Here is an 18,719-nt window from a genome sequence, read left to right as displayed (position 1 = left end):
TTAATTTATATTTAAAGTACTCTTTTTTTGTATGTTTCATTTCAGTAATGACAAGTTCAGTACAGACAATTGTCAAAAGAAAGATTTTGCTAAGGTATATCTATTCACTATTACAGTTGAGTGCAGAACCTTCATAGCAAGTTACTAAAGATATATCTTTGTCTTAGATATCCACTACATCCTGCAGACATCACTGACCAGCAGAAGTGACAAGCCAGAGAGGTGAAGTTCAGTCTCTCTGTTTTCACTCTTATCTCATTCCTACCATTGGCCTCATATTCCTCTGTATGTGATCACTAAGGAGGCAGTGAGAAATTGAAGATTGCATCACTGCCTTTGGTTTCTGAGCACAAAATGTATGTATCCTGAAAGAATATCTGGTCCGCGTTGTCATCCAACCATAGAGGTGGATTTGGACACTACTATGTCTCAGATCTTAGTTGTTATTAGAACTAAATTACAACAAGTGGTAATTTTGGTGAAATTGGAGAATAATGCATTATACTCAGAAATAACTGCCATATAACAAGAGAAAGGTAATATGTGAAAATGAGAGAAAGAAGATGCCAGTCAAGATCCCTTTGCCCACAGATTCCAAGACACTCGATTCATTGGCATTACCACTGCTCCGCCGAGAGACACGGTTTTTGCACATTTCTGATCTGTGGTGACTCCAATCATATCCTTATTACCACCAGAAAGGATCTCTGGGGACCGGATACATTTTGAAATATTCCTTGATCAGTGTCAGTTACATTTGTGTGCAAATCATCTCATATGATCAAACTAAGGTAGTGTTTGTTGATGTCATATTCAAGTAGGAATGTGGTAAACAAGAGTATGTCATTAATAGGGAGACAAAATCCTTGGCTTTACAAGTTTTCTGCCTTCAGTGATCAGATGTGAAAATTATTTGATCGTAAATCACAAACTCTTTCTTAGGACAATGGATTGCTGAACCTAAAACAGGGCCTTCTAAATGTATTATTTATATAACCACATGTAATAGTTTGGTAGTTGAGACTGGCTGTAGCAAAAAAGGGCATCCTTATTCTATCAAGGGATTTGAAGCAAAAGATGTCTCAGCACATATGGTTAATCCTTCTACTATGTATGATGAGTTCACAGCTGCAGTGGTGCATATCACTCAGAAAAGACCAAACTATTAGTACTTCGGGCTAAGGTAGAAGAGCATAGAGTTAGTGAGACTTCTACGCCACTGCAATTAGTCAGTATAGGGGGGTTGCTACTGAAAGAGGAAAGAGAAAGAAGATATGTATGTGATTTGCACTTATATTGCAGAAAGTCAGGACTTTTTGTAAAAGATTGTAGAAGTAAACATAGGAATTTTAGAAGTTAACCATCTGTAATATTGTACATCAAAAGACAACCACTGGTGGAAATCTAGATTTCTAGATAATTAAAGGAACTGCCTTCTTGAATGAAGAATTTAAATCATGTGCCAGATTGGTTGTAAAAACTATGCAGTCAGCCTTGGAACGTATGATAATTCTCATGAAGATAATTTTGCCAGAGGTTATGGGGTAGGTGGATTTATGCACTTTTAATTCTAGAGCTTCTGGGAATTACATGAATATTCAGTTTGCTCGACTTATCAGATTCCAGTAATCAAGAAAAAGATTACTCAGGATGTTAAAGCAGTGGATGTTTCTAATTTAGTGTCAGGTCTAGTGAGATTTCATATATGATTTTATTAGCAATTGGAAATCAGCAAGAAAAGGTATTTTATGATTTGATAAATTCTCCTTTTTTTAAGGTAATCTTGGCAAAGCTCTGGTTGAAGCTATATAATCCTCATAATGAATTGGCTGCAAGGAGGGGGGCGTGGCTAACCAGCCAACATGGCGGACGCGAGTCCGTAGTGCTCCAGCTGACATCCCTGGGTAATCCGAGAAATTATCCTCTGAGTGCGCCGCCCGTGCCCGCAGCCTCTTGCGCCAGGCAGTGGAAGGGCAGCGGTCACCGGGAGACTCCTGCTTCCGCAATCATCACGGGAGCGGAAGCGACTATGCCCGAGAGCGAGATCACGGCCTACACGAGGTGAGGCAGCGGGACGGAGACCCCTACTGGGCGGCGGTCCCTGGTGCCGCCGAGGCAGTTAATGCTGCTGACGCCCTGCTGATGTGCCCTGTGCTTCCCTGCCCCGATCTCAGGGGCGACCTTAAGAGCAGTGTTGCGGTGAGCGGACCAGCGTGGGGAGGAGAGGCCACGGGATTGTTGCCGCGCTGGGGCCTGGGAAGACTTTACCGGAGGACGGACAGCGCCGCGGCAATTGTGAGGACGACGTCTGTGGCCCCCTGTCCGCTCCGTGCAGTGGACCCACCTGCCCTGCGGATGCGGGAGACATGGGGTGACCCATGAGCCGCCCGGGGACCTGAGGCCTGGAGCGCCGGCGCTGGGGTGACAATCGGGCGGTCCTGGAGGTGAAGACGACCCCCCCCAGTGCGGACATCGACCCCCTCCGGTGCGGAGATCGGCTGGAGGCGGACGGAGGCCCGCGTGATCCTGCTTGTCCCGTTGTGGCCCAGAAAAGTCATTGCGGAGGTGCAGCATCGAGGAGGCGGCAGAGGAGGTGAGCAGGGACTTGGGCCATGGCGGGCCACTGTGGACTGAGGGGAGCAGCGCGGCCGAACATCTAGCCCTCCATGGGCGCCGCAACGGAGGATCGGCGCCTGCATTACCTGTGGGCAGTGTCCGAGGGAAGATTTCGTGGCAGGACTGGATTGGTGGACGGCCTACGAAGTGAAATGGGGTGCTCGTGGTGGCCCGCATTGGCAGGATGTGGGTGAAGCGGCGCAGTTTGCAGGGGAACACCAAAGCCCGAGCGCTTTGAAACAAAGAAGTGGATGTGAGGGGCGACCCATATGACAGCATGAGGTGAAGACTGGGCAGTGCTAATCACACGGGAAGGCGGCAACCTTCGGGAAGTGCGGGGACCGCTGGGTGTGCGGCGGAGTCACTCAGGAATTCTCCCGTAGGTGCATGGGCAACTTGAAAGACACGAAGGACACCCAACAGCTCGCCCGGGGGAAGTACAGGGGAAAAGCACTCCTTCTATTGCAGCCGCGCACCATACCCCCTGTGCTGCTACTTCTAGGGTGCGCTACGTGGCACATCAACTGACTCCAGAAGCGGTGCCCAGACCTGCGCTTGCCGCCCTGCCACGCGTCGTGCTTCGCCTGGACCCGGACCGGCATCCAGTGCTTCAGAGGCGACGGACAGTCTGGTGACGACTGCTGCCACAAGCAGCTAACAGTCCCTCTTATACCGGGCACTGGCTGTGAAGGCCCACGGCGCAGCAACTCGTGATGGGCCATATGCGGGCCAAGGCGCAACAGGGACAGATGCGAGCTGGAAGTTTAGAACCTGCACGCCCGAGGGAGTCGAGTGAAACGGAGCCGACCACGGCGTTCGCTACAAAATGGACACGGTCCTTGCTGTGGTGGAGAGGCTAGGGACTGCACTGGAACACACCAGGACCTCCTTGGAAACTCGGATCGATAAAGTCACGTCTGACTTCACACTCCTCCATTCGGATCATCGCAAATTAACTGAGAAGGTCGCCGCGCAGGGGAAGGTACTTAAAGATCTCCAGCCAGTCACCCACAGTCACGCGGCTGCATTGCAGGATATGATGGAGCGGATACATGCCCTTGACGACAGGGTGGAGGATGCTGAAGGGCACTCACGTCACAACAATGTGCGCGTAGTGGGTTTGCCAGAAGGAGAAGAAGGGAGGCATCCTGAGCAGTACGTCGAGAACTGGCTGTGAGGCCTCTTGCCACAGGGAACACTTTCACAACAATTTGCGGTGGAGAGGGCTCACCGAGTGCCCGCCCAAAGGCCATCGTCCGGGTGTGCGTCCGCGCCCGTTTCTGTTCAAACTCCTCAACTACCGGGATCGAGATGCGGTGCTGTGGGAAACCCGCAAACTGGACAACCTGACTGTCAATGGCAGCCGCATCATGCTTTTCCCGGACTATACCGCCCTGGTGCAGCGCCGACGAAACAACTACATGGCGGTGAAGTGACAGCTTCGCGAGCTGGAACTACCGTACTCGTTGCTGTTCCCTGCCAGGATGCGTGTGGCTGCGAAAGGCAAAACCCACTTTTTCGACACACCGACGGAGGCGTGGGACTGGTTGGAAGAGTCGGGCCTATGGACGGGGTCGAGGCCAAGGGATCCGACTGACATCGCGACCTCGGGCAGGAGGAACAGGCGTCGCCAAAGGCAGAGGGCGCCCCGCGAGGCAGAGTCCAAACAGGTGGCCCTCAGCCCGGAGAGAATGCGACTGGAGCGCCAAAACGTACTGGAAGCAGTCACAACGCTTGGCTCCCCGAGTGCTCCGGCTCGCCTGGACTCTCCTGCGCAACGCACTGGAGTGTCGAGTGGACTGTCGACACCGTCATCCGAATGCTGTGAGGAGATACACATGCCGGTAGTCACTCCGCAAACGGCAGATGAGATCCTAGGATGACGTCGCTGCTGTAATGGACATAGTGGACGTTTATGCACGCAAGTACTGCATTGTGGGTCATGGGGGTTTGTTACATAAGCGGAGGGGACTTAGCGGGGACATTGTGCGTGCGCATTTGGCTGACTGCTGCCCGCGACAGGCTGCATTTGAGACTGCAGGACCCGCTGGGTCCGTGCGTGGTGGGCACACAAGCGCGCTTAGGAGCCTCGCGGCTGCGTTAGAATGCCACCGCTTTGGTGGGCTCTACAAATGGCATCCTGGGTGGCGCACCACATGCGAGTGGTAAGATGGGGATGGTCATGGCAGATTGTTGGATACACGCACACACCATTAGGCAACACACTGACCTAGTTCCTGTCTATGCATGGTTGCAAAGTTTGGACGAACGGACAAGCAAAGTTCGCCCCTAAAGTTATGTTGGTCACAGTTTACAAGTTGTTATGGTTACGACAGACCGGTTCACTTAGGCTCAGGCGAACCCAGCACTTACTAGAACACACCCTGCCCCAGACCTCCCGCCGATCTACACATCTCAGCAATGACGCACGTTAACATAATCACGTGGAACATCCGCGGTATGCACACGCCAACACGTAGATATTCTATATACACCTATCTACAGGCGCTGGCATGGGCAGGTGTATGGCATGGTGTACTCTGCCCATGCCAGGGGCCCGCTCATCTGGGTGAAGGTGGGAGTTCCGTTCGTTAGCTCAGAGGTAGTAGTGGACCCGGAGGGCGGATACACTCTAGTCCGGGGAACACTCAATGGTCAACACATACTGTTAGCCTCGATCTATGCGCCGAATGTTGAGCAACCGTCATTCCTGATGCAGCTGTTGCTGGTGGTCACCCCGTATGCTGGCCTCCCCTGGCTGCTGGGCGGCGATTTCAACTCAGTGCTAGACGTGCACAAGGATAGATCCTTCCCCCCCTTTGTGCCACGTCAGCGGTGTCCAACGCGCAGGCACTCATGGACTGGCTCCTACACTGGACACTATTAGATGTGTGGCAGGTCCAGCACCCAGCTGACCGCATTTACTCTTATTACTCCGCGACACATGACCTGCATGTCTGACTAGATAGGGTGGTGGGATCCCAGTCTCTCCTGCCGTTGGTTGAGTGTTCGGAATATTTGGGACGGACACACTCCGATCATAACCCTTTACGGAGTCAACTCCGATGGGAGGCTGATCGGCCTCCTATCCCTACATGACGCCTTCAGCCAGCTGCGCTGGAGGATCTTGAATTCCGCTCCTCATTAGGGACAGCTATACTGAAATATTTTGAACTTAACGAAGGCAGGGCGGGTAACGCGCTGGTGGAGTGGGACGTCCTCAAAATAACACTCAGAGGTCACTGCTTGGGAGCCACATGGAATATATGGAAGCAGTTATCGAAGGCTCTCGTCCGCCTTGAATCCCAGCTGTTGCAGCATGAGCGCGAGGGCGAGGGTGGGGGTAGCCACTCCAATCGACTAGAGGAGCTACGGACGCAACATGCGGAACTTCTGGAACGATTGCGATGTCATAACTATGCAGCCCACACAGCCCGCAAACACGCCACGGCAGATAGGGCGGGCCGCCTGCTCAAACCACGCTCCGATCGCTGCCATGCATACACGGGAGGGAGAATTGGTGTACACACAATGGGAGATACATAGGGTCATGGTGGAACATTATGCGAGGCTCTATCAGTCGGGGTTAGTGGTACGAACCGCGAGATAGCGGAATTTCTCGCGCAGCTCCAGTTGCCTGCAGCCTCGGACGCCCAACAGGAGGAACTTAACCAACCCCTCACCTTGGAGGAGATAGGGGAGGCAATCACGTCCATGGCATTTGGAAAGACGCCAGGACCGGACGGCTTGCTGGCCGAATTTTATAAAGCCTATCGGGAGACCCCAGTGCCTCAATTGCACGCGCTTTACGCCGCAGCGCTGGAGGAAAACGCGTTGCCCCCCTCGATGCGTGAGGTGTATTTGGTATCCCTGCTGAAGCCTGACCGAGACCCAACGGCCTTGGGGTCTTACCGACCGTTGGCTCTTCTCAACGCTGACTATAAAATACTGGCTAAAGCTCTAGCGGAACGGCTGGCGCCAGCGGTTGCAACTCTGGTCCACAGTGACCAAAATGGGTTTGTTCCCAAGCGAAGCACGTCGCTGAACTTGCGTAGGTTTTTTAGAGTGGCGACGGATAGCATGAATGAGTGGCCAAAGGCAGGTTGCTTGATGTTGGACCTGGAAAAGGCCTTTGATTGTTTGGAATGGAGGTACTTGTCAGCACTGCTGCAGCGATATGATCTGGGGCTGGAATTTTTACAAATGGTTGGCCTGTTGTATAAGAACCCCTCGGTCCGGGTACGGCTGGGCCCGTATATATCAGAGACCATGCCCACTGTCGCCACTCCTATTTGCGCTGGTGATCGAGCCCCTGGCGGTGGCCCTGCGCGCATTGATGGGTGACGGCATACCACTGGGAGACGCAGTTCACCAAGTGTCGTTGTATGCGGACGATCTGCTGGTCTATGTGAGAGATGTCGAAAATATCCCAGCACAGTTGGCCCGCATATTGCAGGATTTTGCTACTGTATCAGGGCAGCGGGTAAATGCCAGTAAGTCCTGTCTTTATGCGTTCGGGGAGGGGAGGCATGACCCGGGATATATCCTCAATGGAACGAGGGTGATGTGGAAGGGGGCTACCTTCCAATACCTGGGGATACAGATATATCGTCAGCCGGCGGACCTTTTTGACGGAAACCTGGGCAGGGCTCTCACAGCCATCCAGTCACAGATGCGTTTCTGGGGCACATTCCCGCTGACGGTCACGGGCAGGGTGGCATTATCCAAAATGGTGATTCTCCCCAGACTCTTGTATTATTTTGCCTACCTGCCATTATATGTCCCAGCGGCATTTTTTGCCACGTTCTCCAAAACGCTTCGGGACTTCATCTGGGGGAGTAGTCGACACAGGCTGTCATCAGCAAAATTGTACCTTCCGACCGATCAGGGCGGACTTGCAGCGCCTTGCTTAGAACACTACTATCTGGCTGCTCAGCTACAATGGATTGCTCGCTGGTTTGAGGATAAAGGCCGAGAGGACAGAGCCTCAGCGCTGCCCCCCTACTCATTGGAGTGACTCCTTGCTCTCTTTCACCCGGCTGTCAAGCACGCGGCGCAAGCGCCGCTGCTCCTGCGGGTGGCATATAAATGTTACCGCAGAAGCCTATTTCTCACCAGAGCTCTAACCCGCACACACGCCACGGCAGATAGGGCGGGCTGCCTGCTCACCTGGCTGCTAAAACAAGATGGCCCCCACGCTCCGATCACTGCCATGCGTACACGGGAGGGAGAATTGGTGTACACACAACGGGAGATACATAGGGTCAAGGTGGAACATTATGCGAGGCTCTATCAGTCGGGGTTAGTGGTACGAACCACGAGATAGCGGAATTTCTCGAGCAGCTCCAGTTGCCTGCAGCCTCGCACGCCGAACAGGAGGAACTTAACCAACCCCTCACCTTGGAGGAGATAGGGGAGGCAATCGCGTCCATGGCATCTGGAAAGACGCCAGGACCGGACGGCTTGCTGGCCGAATTTTATAAAGCCTATCAGGAGACCCTAGTGCCTCAATTGCATGCGCTTTACGCCGCAGCGCTGGAGGAAAACGCGTTGCCCCCCCTCGATGCGTGAGGCGTATTTGGTATCCCTGCTGAAGCCTGACCGAGACCCAACGGCCTTGGGGTCTTACCGACCGTTGGCTCTTCTCAACGCTGACTATAAAATACTGGCTAAAGCTCTAGCGGAACGGCTGGCGCCAGTGGTTGCAACTCTGGTCCACAGTGACCAAAATGGGTTCATTCCCAAGCGAAGCACGTCGCTGAACTTGCGTAGGTTTTTTAGAGTGGCGACGGATAGCATGAATGAGTGGCCAAAGGCAGGTTGCTTGATGTTGGACCTGGAAAAGGCCTTTGATTGTTTGGAATGGAGGTACTTGTCAGCACTGCTGCAGCGATATGATCTGGGGCTGGAATTTTTACAAATGGTTGGCCTGTTGTATAAGAACCCCTCGGTCCGGGTACGGCTGGGCCCGTATATATCAGAGACCGTGCCCACTGTCGCCGCTCCTATTTGCGCTGGTGATCGAGCCCCTGGCGGCGGCCCTGCGCGCATTGATGGGTGACGGCATACCGCTGGGAGACCCAGTTCACCAAGTGTCGTTGTATGCGGACGATCTGCTGGTCTATGTGAGAGACGTCGAAAAAATCCCAGCACAGTTGGCCCGCATATTGCAGGATTTCGCTACTGTATCAGGGCTGCGGGTAAATGCCAGTAAGTCCTGTCTTTATGCGTTCGGGGAGGGGAGGCATGACCCGGGATATATCCTCAATGGAACGAGGGTGATGTGGAAGGGGGCTACCTTCCAATACCTGGGGATACAGATATATCGTCAGCCGTCGGACCTTTTTGACGGAAACCTGGGCAGGGCTCTCACAGCCATCAAGTCACAGATGCGTTTCTGGGGCACATTCCCGCTGACGGTCACGGGCAGGGTGGCATTATCCAAAATGGTGATTCTCCCCAGACTCTTGTATTATTTTGCCTACCTGCCATTATATGTCCCAGCGGCATTTTTTGCCACGTTCTCCAAAACGCTTCGGGACTTCATCTGGGAGAGTAGTCGACACAGGCTGTCATCAGCAAAATTGTACCTTCCGACCGATCAGGGGGGAACTTGCAGCGCCTTGCTTAGAACACTACTATCTGGCTGCTCAGCTACAATGGATTGCTCGCTGGTTTGCGGATAAAGGCCGAGAGGGCACAGCCTCAGCGCTGCCCCCCTACTCACTGGAGCGACTCCTTGCGCTCTTTCACCCGGCTGTCAAGCACGCGGTGCCAGCGCCGCTTCTCCTGCGGGTGGCATATAAATGTTACCGCAGAAGCCTATTTCTCACCAGAGCTCTAACCCGATACGCGCCGTCGCTGCCGCTGGAGGGCTTCCCTAGCGGGGTAGGGACACTCACCACTCTCATGCTCACACACTGGCAGGATGCTGATATACGGACTCTGGGAGAGTTGTATCGAGATGGCGCGCTTATATCATATGACTCTCTGATGGAAGAGGAGGGACTGCCACCAGGTCAGTTCCTTCTGCATCGCTCGCTTGTTGTATCCCTGACAGTGAAATGGGGAGACATGTCCACGGAGCCTCATCAACACCTTACCATACAATACCTTCACGTTATGGGGTGTGGTAGGCATTTGATCCACTGGTTTGCGGCGTCACTACGCACCCATGCAGCGATCACACTGGAACCCCTTAGACATAAGTGGGAAGCTGACATGGGGAGGCCATTGGAAGATAAGGAATGGGAGCGAGTGTTGGGGAGCCCAGTGCGCATACCCAGAAATTTGAGGTACCGGCAGATCCAGTTGATCATTATACACAGGGCGTATCCTACACCGGAGACAGTCAATAGGTATTTCCGCCGCACGGATGCAGAGTGTCCCAGGTGCACCAAGCTGTGGGTGGGTATAGTCCACATGCTATGGAGCTGTCGCCGGCTCAATACGTACTGGCATACAATCAGCGGGTTACTGCATGTAAGCACTGGCCGTACATTACCGTTTGAATGGACTGTATACCTGTTGCACCTGTTCCGCAGACCCCCGGCCAGGAAGGTAGTGTCCCGGTTTATAGATCTGGGTATAATAGTCGCTAAGAGATTGCTCACTAAGAGATGGAAGGCGAAGGACCCGCCTCACGTGCAAGCATGGAGAAATTCGCTACTGGCGTGGGCCAGAGCAGAGGGAACCGCCATCAGGAGGGAGGAGATGATGGGGTTGCGGAAGGAACCCATAGCTACCCAATGGGAGGTTTTGATTCAGGCGCTACAGAGAGCCGGGGAAGAGTGATCAGGGGGTCAGCTTGAAGGGGAGGGCGGGGACGCAGGGTGGATACTGGAGTCTTCCACCCTGTGCAGCTGTGGTGTTCCCATGTGGGAGCTGATTTGTATAGTTATCTGTGCAGACAACGGTAGTCGTCATTGAAGGAAATTAACAGTCAATCTGAATTGCTGGGACGTATTGTGGGGGAGGCGGGAAAGGGGAAAGGGGCGGGGGAAGGGGGATTGGGGTACCAATACCGGTCTGCGTTGAGTCTGATTGTTGTTCATAATTGTTATTATTCTACATTGTATGAATTGAAGTGCACGCTGAATTAGCTGAAAGACTGTGCTTATGGGACTGCCGTAGCTAACCAGTCACCGACTTGTGAAGCATCGCACTAATGTAAGGAGCCGTATGTTGTACTTGTAACTAATCCGAGGCGGCGAATGCACCGTGTATGTTAAAGGGCTCAACTTACATGCAATGGATATATGCTTTTATTGTCGATGCGTGGCAACATGCATGAACAACGCGAAAATATGCTTCCTTGTATGTACATGTAAAGTTCAATAAAACAGATTTGAACAACAAAAAAAATTAATTGGCTGCAAGGATAGCTGAATTCGATTCAGACTATTGTCTGTCAGAGTCTGAGAGGGTGACAAATGGAAAACAGCATTCCATACTAAATTTAGATTTCTCCAATAGCGGGCCATGCCTTTTGGACTCTGCAATGATCCAGCAGCATTTCAGCAGTGTGTTAATGAGGTAAAGAGAAGGTTTTTAGATGTGTTCTATATTGTCTTTTTGGAATTTTCATCTTTTCTGACGCTAGGTGATGTTAAACAATTAAACAAATAATAGGTAAGCTGCGATGTTCACAAGATACTTGCCTAAATCAATAAAACAAATCCATGAAAAAGAAATTCTATATTACATTGCAGTCATAAAAACCTAAAGGACCAATATGTGGAAATTGGTATACATTTCACTCTAGAATAAAAATGTAATTGAATCACAAAATCTTTGCATCTAATCATTAGACCCGGATTCCTCATAGGAACTATTTCAGCTTCTTGACTCCACCTAACCATAAGTGCTTCCATCCAAGCACACATTTTGTCCTGAATCCAGTCCCTCTTCAACATGCTTTTCTCACCACCTTCTCACAGTTCGACCACTGCCAATTCCTCACTTACACATAATTATCTCTCATTGTTTGGACAGCCACCTCAGAACTATATTTCAACTCGTTCTTCCTCATTTTTCCGAGCAACCTTACATATATCCTGTTCCCTTGCCTAATCCTGCTTACCAGCACAACTTTATTCGCATCAATTTGAGACTTGCTTTTCATCTGGCTTTCATGCACACTGGCATCTACTCCCAGTCAGTGCTCATCACATTCCGTGCTCATCCCTTCTCCCACTTATTCTTGTTTGGAGAAACCAGTCTGGCCACAAAATATTTTATACTACTTTCCCCAGTAAAGTAATAAATAGAGACAACCTTGCAACACTATCGGATGTACTTTGACAGGCCTACAACATGGAACGAAGAGCATCAGCCAGTACCACGCCAGCTGCCACTGCCTCCCTGTGGCATTCACTAGCCTCTTTGCCCTCTCAGCCATTCTATTTCCTTGAGAAAAATATAACCTGCACTTCTTATGCTTTATACCCACTTCAACCAAAAACATCTGTATCTGCATGGAGAAAACTACACTCCATTGTCCAACACTATCTCATTTGAAAACACATCTATTGGAAACCTAATTGCATTGTTATTATTTGGTTCTCTTGTGAACAGGTCTTCCACTCACTTTCATCTATGGTCCACCAACATTGTGGCAAACGTCTGAGAAGCTAACAAAGCATGTAAATGACTATGAAATGAAGTTTGACCTTTTCTATTTTATTTTCTGGACATTCTCCTTCTATTATTGGTGGTACTTTACTCATTTTAAGGCCTTTGTTGCCCTGCATGCACCCTACAAACCTTTCCACATTCCTTTCAATGACTTCCTTTCCACTTCCTGGGTCCATCCCAAACCACAAGCACCATTCAGTCACTATTTTCATATTAAGGGTCGTGCTCTGATGTCCTTTATGGGCAACAATGACAAGTCTATCTGTAACATGGTCTGGGGAATTTCATTTAGGGATAATCTTTGATCCCACTATTCTGAATAAGTGTAGGCTTAAACTTAAGCTGTCTTCTCTAATCTAACCTTTCCTAGCATGTTCCATCACTTTCTTCACCTAAACACCCACTGCTATGACTGCTCTCCATACATCCTCTGTGACACACTCAATCCAAGAACACCATTACTGGCTACCAAACACTCCTCATCTTTTTCACATTCTCCTTGACCATTCTAAACTGACATAAGCTTTCATTACGAGCTGGCTAGAATTCAGGGAAGAAGATACTGTGGCTGAAATTAATGACTGTGGTTGTAATCTCCACTTCTGAATTTGATCAACATGAGATAGAGTCCCCTAAAGGGAAAATAACATGCAGGAAACAAAATGACTAAATACTGGATTTTACCACAATTATTTTCTACCTACTCCAGGGGAGTTGTAAAATGTAAGTGGACCAGAGAGTGGTTTTAAAAGGTGCTAAGGCGCATCTTGGAAAATAGTCCTGGTATTCCCGCACCCAGTAATTCTGTGTATGGAAACACAGGTCAACTCAGAATGCATAACTTATTCAACACGTCCCGTAACTCATCCTGAACACTCATTGACTGGCAGTTAATGTTATATTTCACCGCTAAGGCATCATCTTTCACTTGAATAACATGACTCTACCGTTTCTCCAAGTTTATCTTCAAACCCTCCACTTTACCTTTATATCACTCACTGCATTTTCACCATACCTCTTTTATATCTGTTCACAAACCTTAGCATTCGATGATCAGCTCCAAGCCTCACCACAATTCCCAAACATCCTTGATGATGCCAATCTGCTATGTCCGGTACATAGGATCAGAAGCATACTTTTACTGTGTCCCTTGAATTATACCAGTTCTTTGAAATACCCTTATAACTCAAGTTTAGCCCCACCATAAACACATTCCATTATATGCAGAGATGGTGGCTATTCAGCCAGACTGTATTCATTAATGGTCTTTCAAAAGATACTTGTTAACATGGACCCTGAGTTTGTTAGCAAATGAGCTTTAACACCATCAAACGAAAACTTTTCAATGGGATCCACACACACTAGCATATAACCCCCATTTACGGTACTAGATAAAATTAAATTGTTCATGCTGTCAAACAGCACTCAACATGTTCCTCCTTAACCAGTTTCTCCAAACCCTATCAAAGAGAACACTTGCTGGATTCGTGTTGGACTTGGTCCTCTATGCCAGGTCACACCCAAACATTTTGTCTTCACCTCTTCTGCTTGCTGAATCCGTTTTTGTTAACTTTTAGGACTCTGCGCACTTTACCACTGCTAGCTAGTGCTTGCACTCACTTCTGAAAACATGGCAAAGCTGCAGACTTTGGAACTGGGGAGCCAGATCCGAGTCTCGTGTCAGCTCAACAGCATATGGGCAAATCATTTAATCTCCCCATGCCTAAAACAACAAAAATGAATGCATCCTTGTGTAATGGCTGATGCTCAAGTAAAGTGCTCCAATACCTTCAGTCAAGTTCTATATAAAACGGCAACTAAAAAAACTTATATTTCAAAGGAACTGCCTCAACACTGTCACAAAGAACTTGACACAAGCCTTCTGTCACCTAGACATCTTGGGATCTAGGCAGGGAGGAAGCAAATTTCAGAACCATCTGGAGCGGAAACTACAGAGGTTTCTACTACTTTAGAGCTGGCATCAGGTATAAATTGTGGAACTTCAGACCAATTCTTCGGTACACTCCTGGACCTGCGGAAGAGCACAGAAGGACTGCTTTGTACTCCAGTGGATTGCCCTGCTGCTTGAGGCCTGCCTTGTTTCTCAGAGGACTTCCCTGCTTATACCAGAGAACTGCCCTGCTCTTTGAGGCCTGCCTTTTTCTTTAGAGGACTTTCCAGCTGTTTGAGGCCTGTCCTGTTGTATGGAGGCCTGGCATGCTGCTTGACGCCTGCCATGCTGTTTGAAGGAGACATAGCCATCTTCTTGAACCCAGGACTACCCGAGTGACTCCAAGGGTCAGTTAGCTGATCTTCTGTCCTGACCTATGGGTACAGAACAAGCTGCAGAGGCTTCCCTGCAATGACCTGCTACAATGGCCCTGCCTGGACCTTCAACTGGAGGTGTTCACACAGAATATCAGAACCAAAACAATTGTGGGACAAAAAATATGTCCCTTGAAGATATATATATCCTAGATTGTAGATGTGGAGTAAATAATAGTAAATCCATACTTACCTATTTGTACTTACCTTCTTGATATTTTGGTCCTCTATATTTTTGACACAATATTCTGTCCACATGATATTTTACGTTCTGGTCCCAATTGGACTTGCCTGGGCCTGCAACTGGACATTCCTGAGCCCTGTTGTTCTCCGCTGGAGTGAGTTACTGATTCCCAAGCGGTGCCTACTCAGATCCTGGACCTTGGCTGCCATTAGTTGAGCTCCTCCTGTGAAATCCTAAAGTTTTGAACTCTGCGAACCGGAGAGTGAGAAGGTAACTTTTTCAGTGGGACTAACCTGGTGCCTGTATCAGGGCCATGCTCCATCGTGGTTGGCCTGAACTTGTGACTTTGTCACAGTCCAGCTCAACAGTCTATACCCTCAGGTCACTACTTTTATCTAAACCTTTAAAATTCAATATCTTGAGTTTTACAGATTAGGTCTTTGTCGTTTTGGTCTCAAATTGTTTATTATATTTTAACCTATTTTTCTAAAAAGGTTTGACATTTTTCTTGTGTTGTGTTTTCACTTGTTTACTGTTTGTGTGCTGCATAAAAACTTACCACATTACCTCTAAGTTAAGCCTGACTGCTTTTGTGGCATCCTACCAGAGGGTTAAGCACAAGTTAATTTAGTGACTTGTGGTTCACCCTGACAAGGATTTTGGTTTTTGCTTGGGAAGGGTTTCTCCCCTATCAATCAATCAATACCCATTTTCTCACAATTTTGACCCTCACTCATAAACCCATTCTCTCCTCTTGGAAAGCACTTCACTGGGGAATACCTCCATCAACACATGGTGGGAATGGCTGAAATACATTATGGATGAGCACTCCATTCTCGCTACCCAATACCTTTGGATTTCGGCCAATAAGACCCTGTGGAATAGCCTGGACTGATATCTTGAACTGATCAACCCCCTTGAGACAATTTTACTGCCTCTTTCCTTACCAATACCACATTGCTCTGGTCTGTGACTTCTCTCTGTCTTTCTCTCTTTTTATTCTCCTTTCACTTTCCCACCACACGGTTGAGCAACGGAGTCATTTTATTGAGCTTTCTGACAAATGTCTCCCAGTCTTTGTACTAGCCATTTGTAAAATACGATACAACTGCACTATGTAAACCGTACTTAGCTCATGTATGTATGCCAATCGATTGTTTTGCACTAAGATCCTTAATACAAACTTTTGAAATAAAGAAAATTAGTATCTGTCAGTAAAAGGTTTATCATTACTGAAAGGCAATTTTTCAATACCATTTGGCTAATTTGTGAATTAATATTGGACACATTATACCATCATCATCAAATACTTTATTTTGACACACATGCCTTAAAAGTTTTCACATTATACCTTCATGCATGTAACTTGGGCGACCAAATTTCATGATTACCTGCATACGACTTCGCTACAGTCACTTGAATAACCCACATTAATGAGTGAGTTTCTTGACCTCTAACTTTCTTAGTACATCCTGCATTACTGTGTACATCTACAAGACAACTTGCAACAAACATCTAAATAAAATTGCAGGACAGCATGGTAACATTCATTCATAGCAAACCAGACAAATTCCATGATAATTTGTTAACAAACCTCTTGACAACTGTGTGGTGAACATTATAACAAACTATAATTTCTTATGCATGTCGAAGACTCTCAAGGTATACGCAGCCCATTGAGTAGCGTGCTGCCACCCACAAAGCACTTTAGTAGGCACTACATAAATGCAGCTACCATAGCGTACCATTCAATATCTCCCTCAGCACTTTTGTTGAGCCCATGACCCCCCACTGTCTAACTCTGTGCCTAGCTGGGAGCACTAGAGTTTTAAGGTGTCAGGAATTCCTGGTCCATTTATTCTTAGAGGTGAACTGCTGTCCCAAGCCTGCTGCATCCAGCAGTAAATGACATTGGGAGGAGCACCGCAGTCTCCAATCTGGCTTTAATTGCTGTGAATGGGCCTTGGCTGGGCCAAGACTACAACTACCTATAATCGGAGGGTCCTGGTAGCCATGAGAGATTAGAGCCCACCCTAGCAAGCCATGGAGGTGGGGGATATCAAGTCACAGCCAGCAAGAGCAGAACAGGGACCTTGCCCTCACTTGCCCCCAGAAAAGTTTAAGATTTGACCCTCTTATGTTGAAAAAAACAGCATCTTAGTCATACACACCTGTAAAACTAAGCTTTAGAGTGCTTCTTTTTCTCCAGCTTTTCCATCCACCTGTAAACGTATCTTAAGCCTCTCCAGACACTTATTTTGGACCCAATCATTATGTAGCACCCACAGGGGAATACAGTTCATGATGCGCCCCTGAAAGAGAATATTAAGAGTTAAAATTGACAAAATAATCTGTCCTATCTGGAGAAGGGTGATATCTAATGTGCATTTTGAATACCTGCATTCAGTGATACTCATTCTGCAGCGGAAGGATTCTCTTTGTAATTATGGGCTATTGAAATATACTCTGGGCATTGCCCTTTTCTCAAGGAAAAGTACAGTACAATTGAATCCATGGTGAAAACTACAAAAACAGTTATCAAATAATTAAAACTGTATTGTAGGGGAAAGTAGTAAATGTTTGGTTGAATGAAAGCAAGAGAAGACACAGAAGCAAGGAAATTGATCAAAAGCAGGTATGCTTAAAATTATTTTTTTTGTCAGCCAAAGTTTGGCAGGGTTTCTGATTTTGATTTGTGTCTTTTGTGAAGATATTAAAATTTCCAGTTCACCTTTACCAGAGTGAGGTTTCCTTCTGCAATGCAAGTTAATTTTTGGTATGTAGCAGAAAAAATCTTGCAAAATCTATGCAGAATATATTTCTCCAAGTTGACCTTTTCCAAGAGTTTTCTATGCACATTGTCAAATGTTTGCAGAATTTTCTCAGCATGTTTAACTAACTGTTTTCTCCGAAGTCTTTTACATTTTGTGTAAAATAAGCATATGGGTAGGAAAATTACATCACGACTTTCAGATGTACATGGCGAAATTTTGAAACCTTCCCAAATGTCGTCACACTTTTTTTTTTAAAGTCTTTGCAACTTTTTATAAATGTAGTTGAAGTGTAATCTGCACTCAACTAGCCACCGGTCAGAAAGGCACCTCTTCATTAGAATGTTTGAGTGAAAACAGTAATTCTATAGTTGCAGCTCTTTCTAGGAGTGTAGCTACTTTCATATCAGCCTGGCTGGGAGCAGTTCTAGGCCATGGACCACAGTCACCCAAACAAATATGATGATGGTTCTTCCTTGTCATTAGAGAAGCTTACCTAGGGTGCCCTGACATTCTGTTTTTTCTCCATGTAATTTTGTATTGGTTTCCAGTTACGTTGTACATCATTTCAAATACTTGTATAGTATTTCAGATGAATAAATGCAGGAGTAAATCACAACATAAGGAAAACCTGTATTCCCCATCATCCCCCACCTCCCTGATTGTTCATGTGAGAGTGTAATAAACATTTAACATGATCGATAATACACACAACTAGAATCATGGGGTATTAATTTCAGTCCTTGCGCTGCGGTCGGCTGTACCTCGCAATTGTCTTTCCGCCATCTAGTTGGTTTCTTGGAGTACAACCTCATTGTTTCCACCCTCTTAAAAGTTCTCTTTTACCCAGACCTAGCGCAATAACTTTTATATCTTGTCACCAGACCCATCCATCTCCTCATCAGTTCGTAATTCAAATAGCATCTGTCTCCATGCTATCAGGCCCTCCAACAGTTGTACATCACATCTCATATGCTTCATTCTAACCTCCCAAGCCACTGCCTATTCAGACATATCACATAGCTATTATGTCTATTTGGGTGGATGTGCACCCATCCATTTAGCCAGCAACAAACCTAGCTTCAGGAGTTTACGACTAAGTTTCCATCTTGGAGGGGCTCGTATTAGGCTCAGCAGGACCTCGCGTGGGTTAGACGGACCTTCCTACCCCGTCGCCCTGTTTACGT

General features: G+C 47.9%; 1 protein-coding gene across 2 annotated transcripts in view; it reads right to left on the bottom strand.

Moving 5' to 3' along the window:
* HSD17B3 (hydroxysteroid 17-beta dehydrogenase 3) overlaps positions 1 to 18,719 on the bottom strand; it is a 1,137,655-nt gene that overhangs the window by 25,449 nt on the left and 1,093,487 nt on the right. For both annotated transcript variants that reach the window (XM_085632890.1, XM_085632892.1), the window contains one exon: positions 16,933 to 17,073. In XM_085632890.1, coding sequence (XP_085489016.1) covers positions 16,948 to 17,073 — 126 coding nt within the window. In that variant the 3' untranslated portion in view covers positions 16,933 to 16,947. The remainder of the gene's footprint in view (positions 1 to 16,932; positions 17,074 to 18,719) is intronic.

The sequence above is a fragment of the Triturus cristatus genome, chromosome 2_1 (genome assembly GCF_964204655.1).
Source record: "Triturus cristatus chromosome 2_1, aTriCri1.1, whole genome shotgun sequence".
NCBI classification, from domain to species: Eukaryota; Metazoa; Chordata; class Amphibia; order Caudata; family Salamandridae; genus Triturus; species Triturus cristatus.
This window is presented reverse-complemented; position numbering and strand designations above follow the sequence as displayed.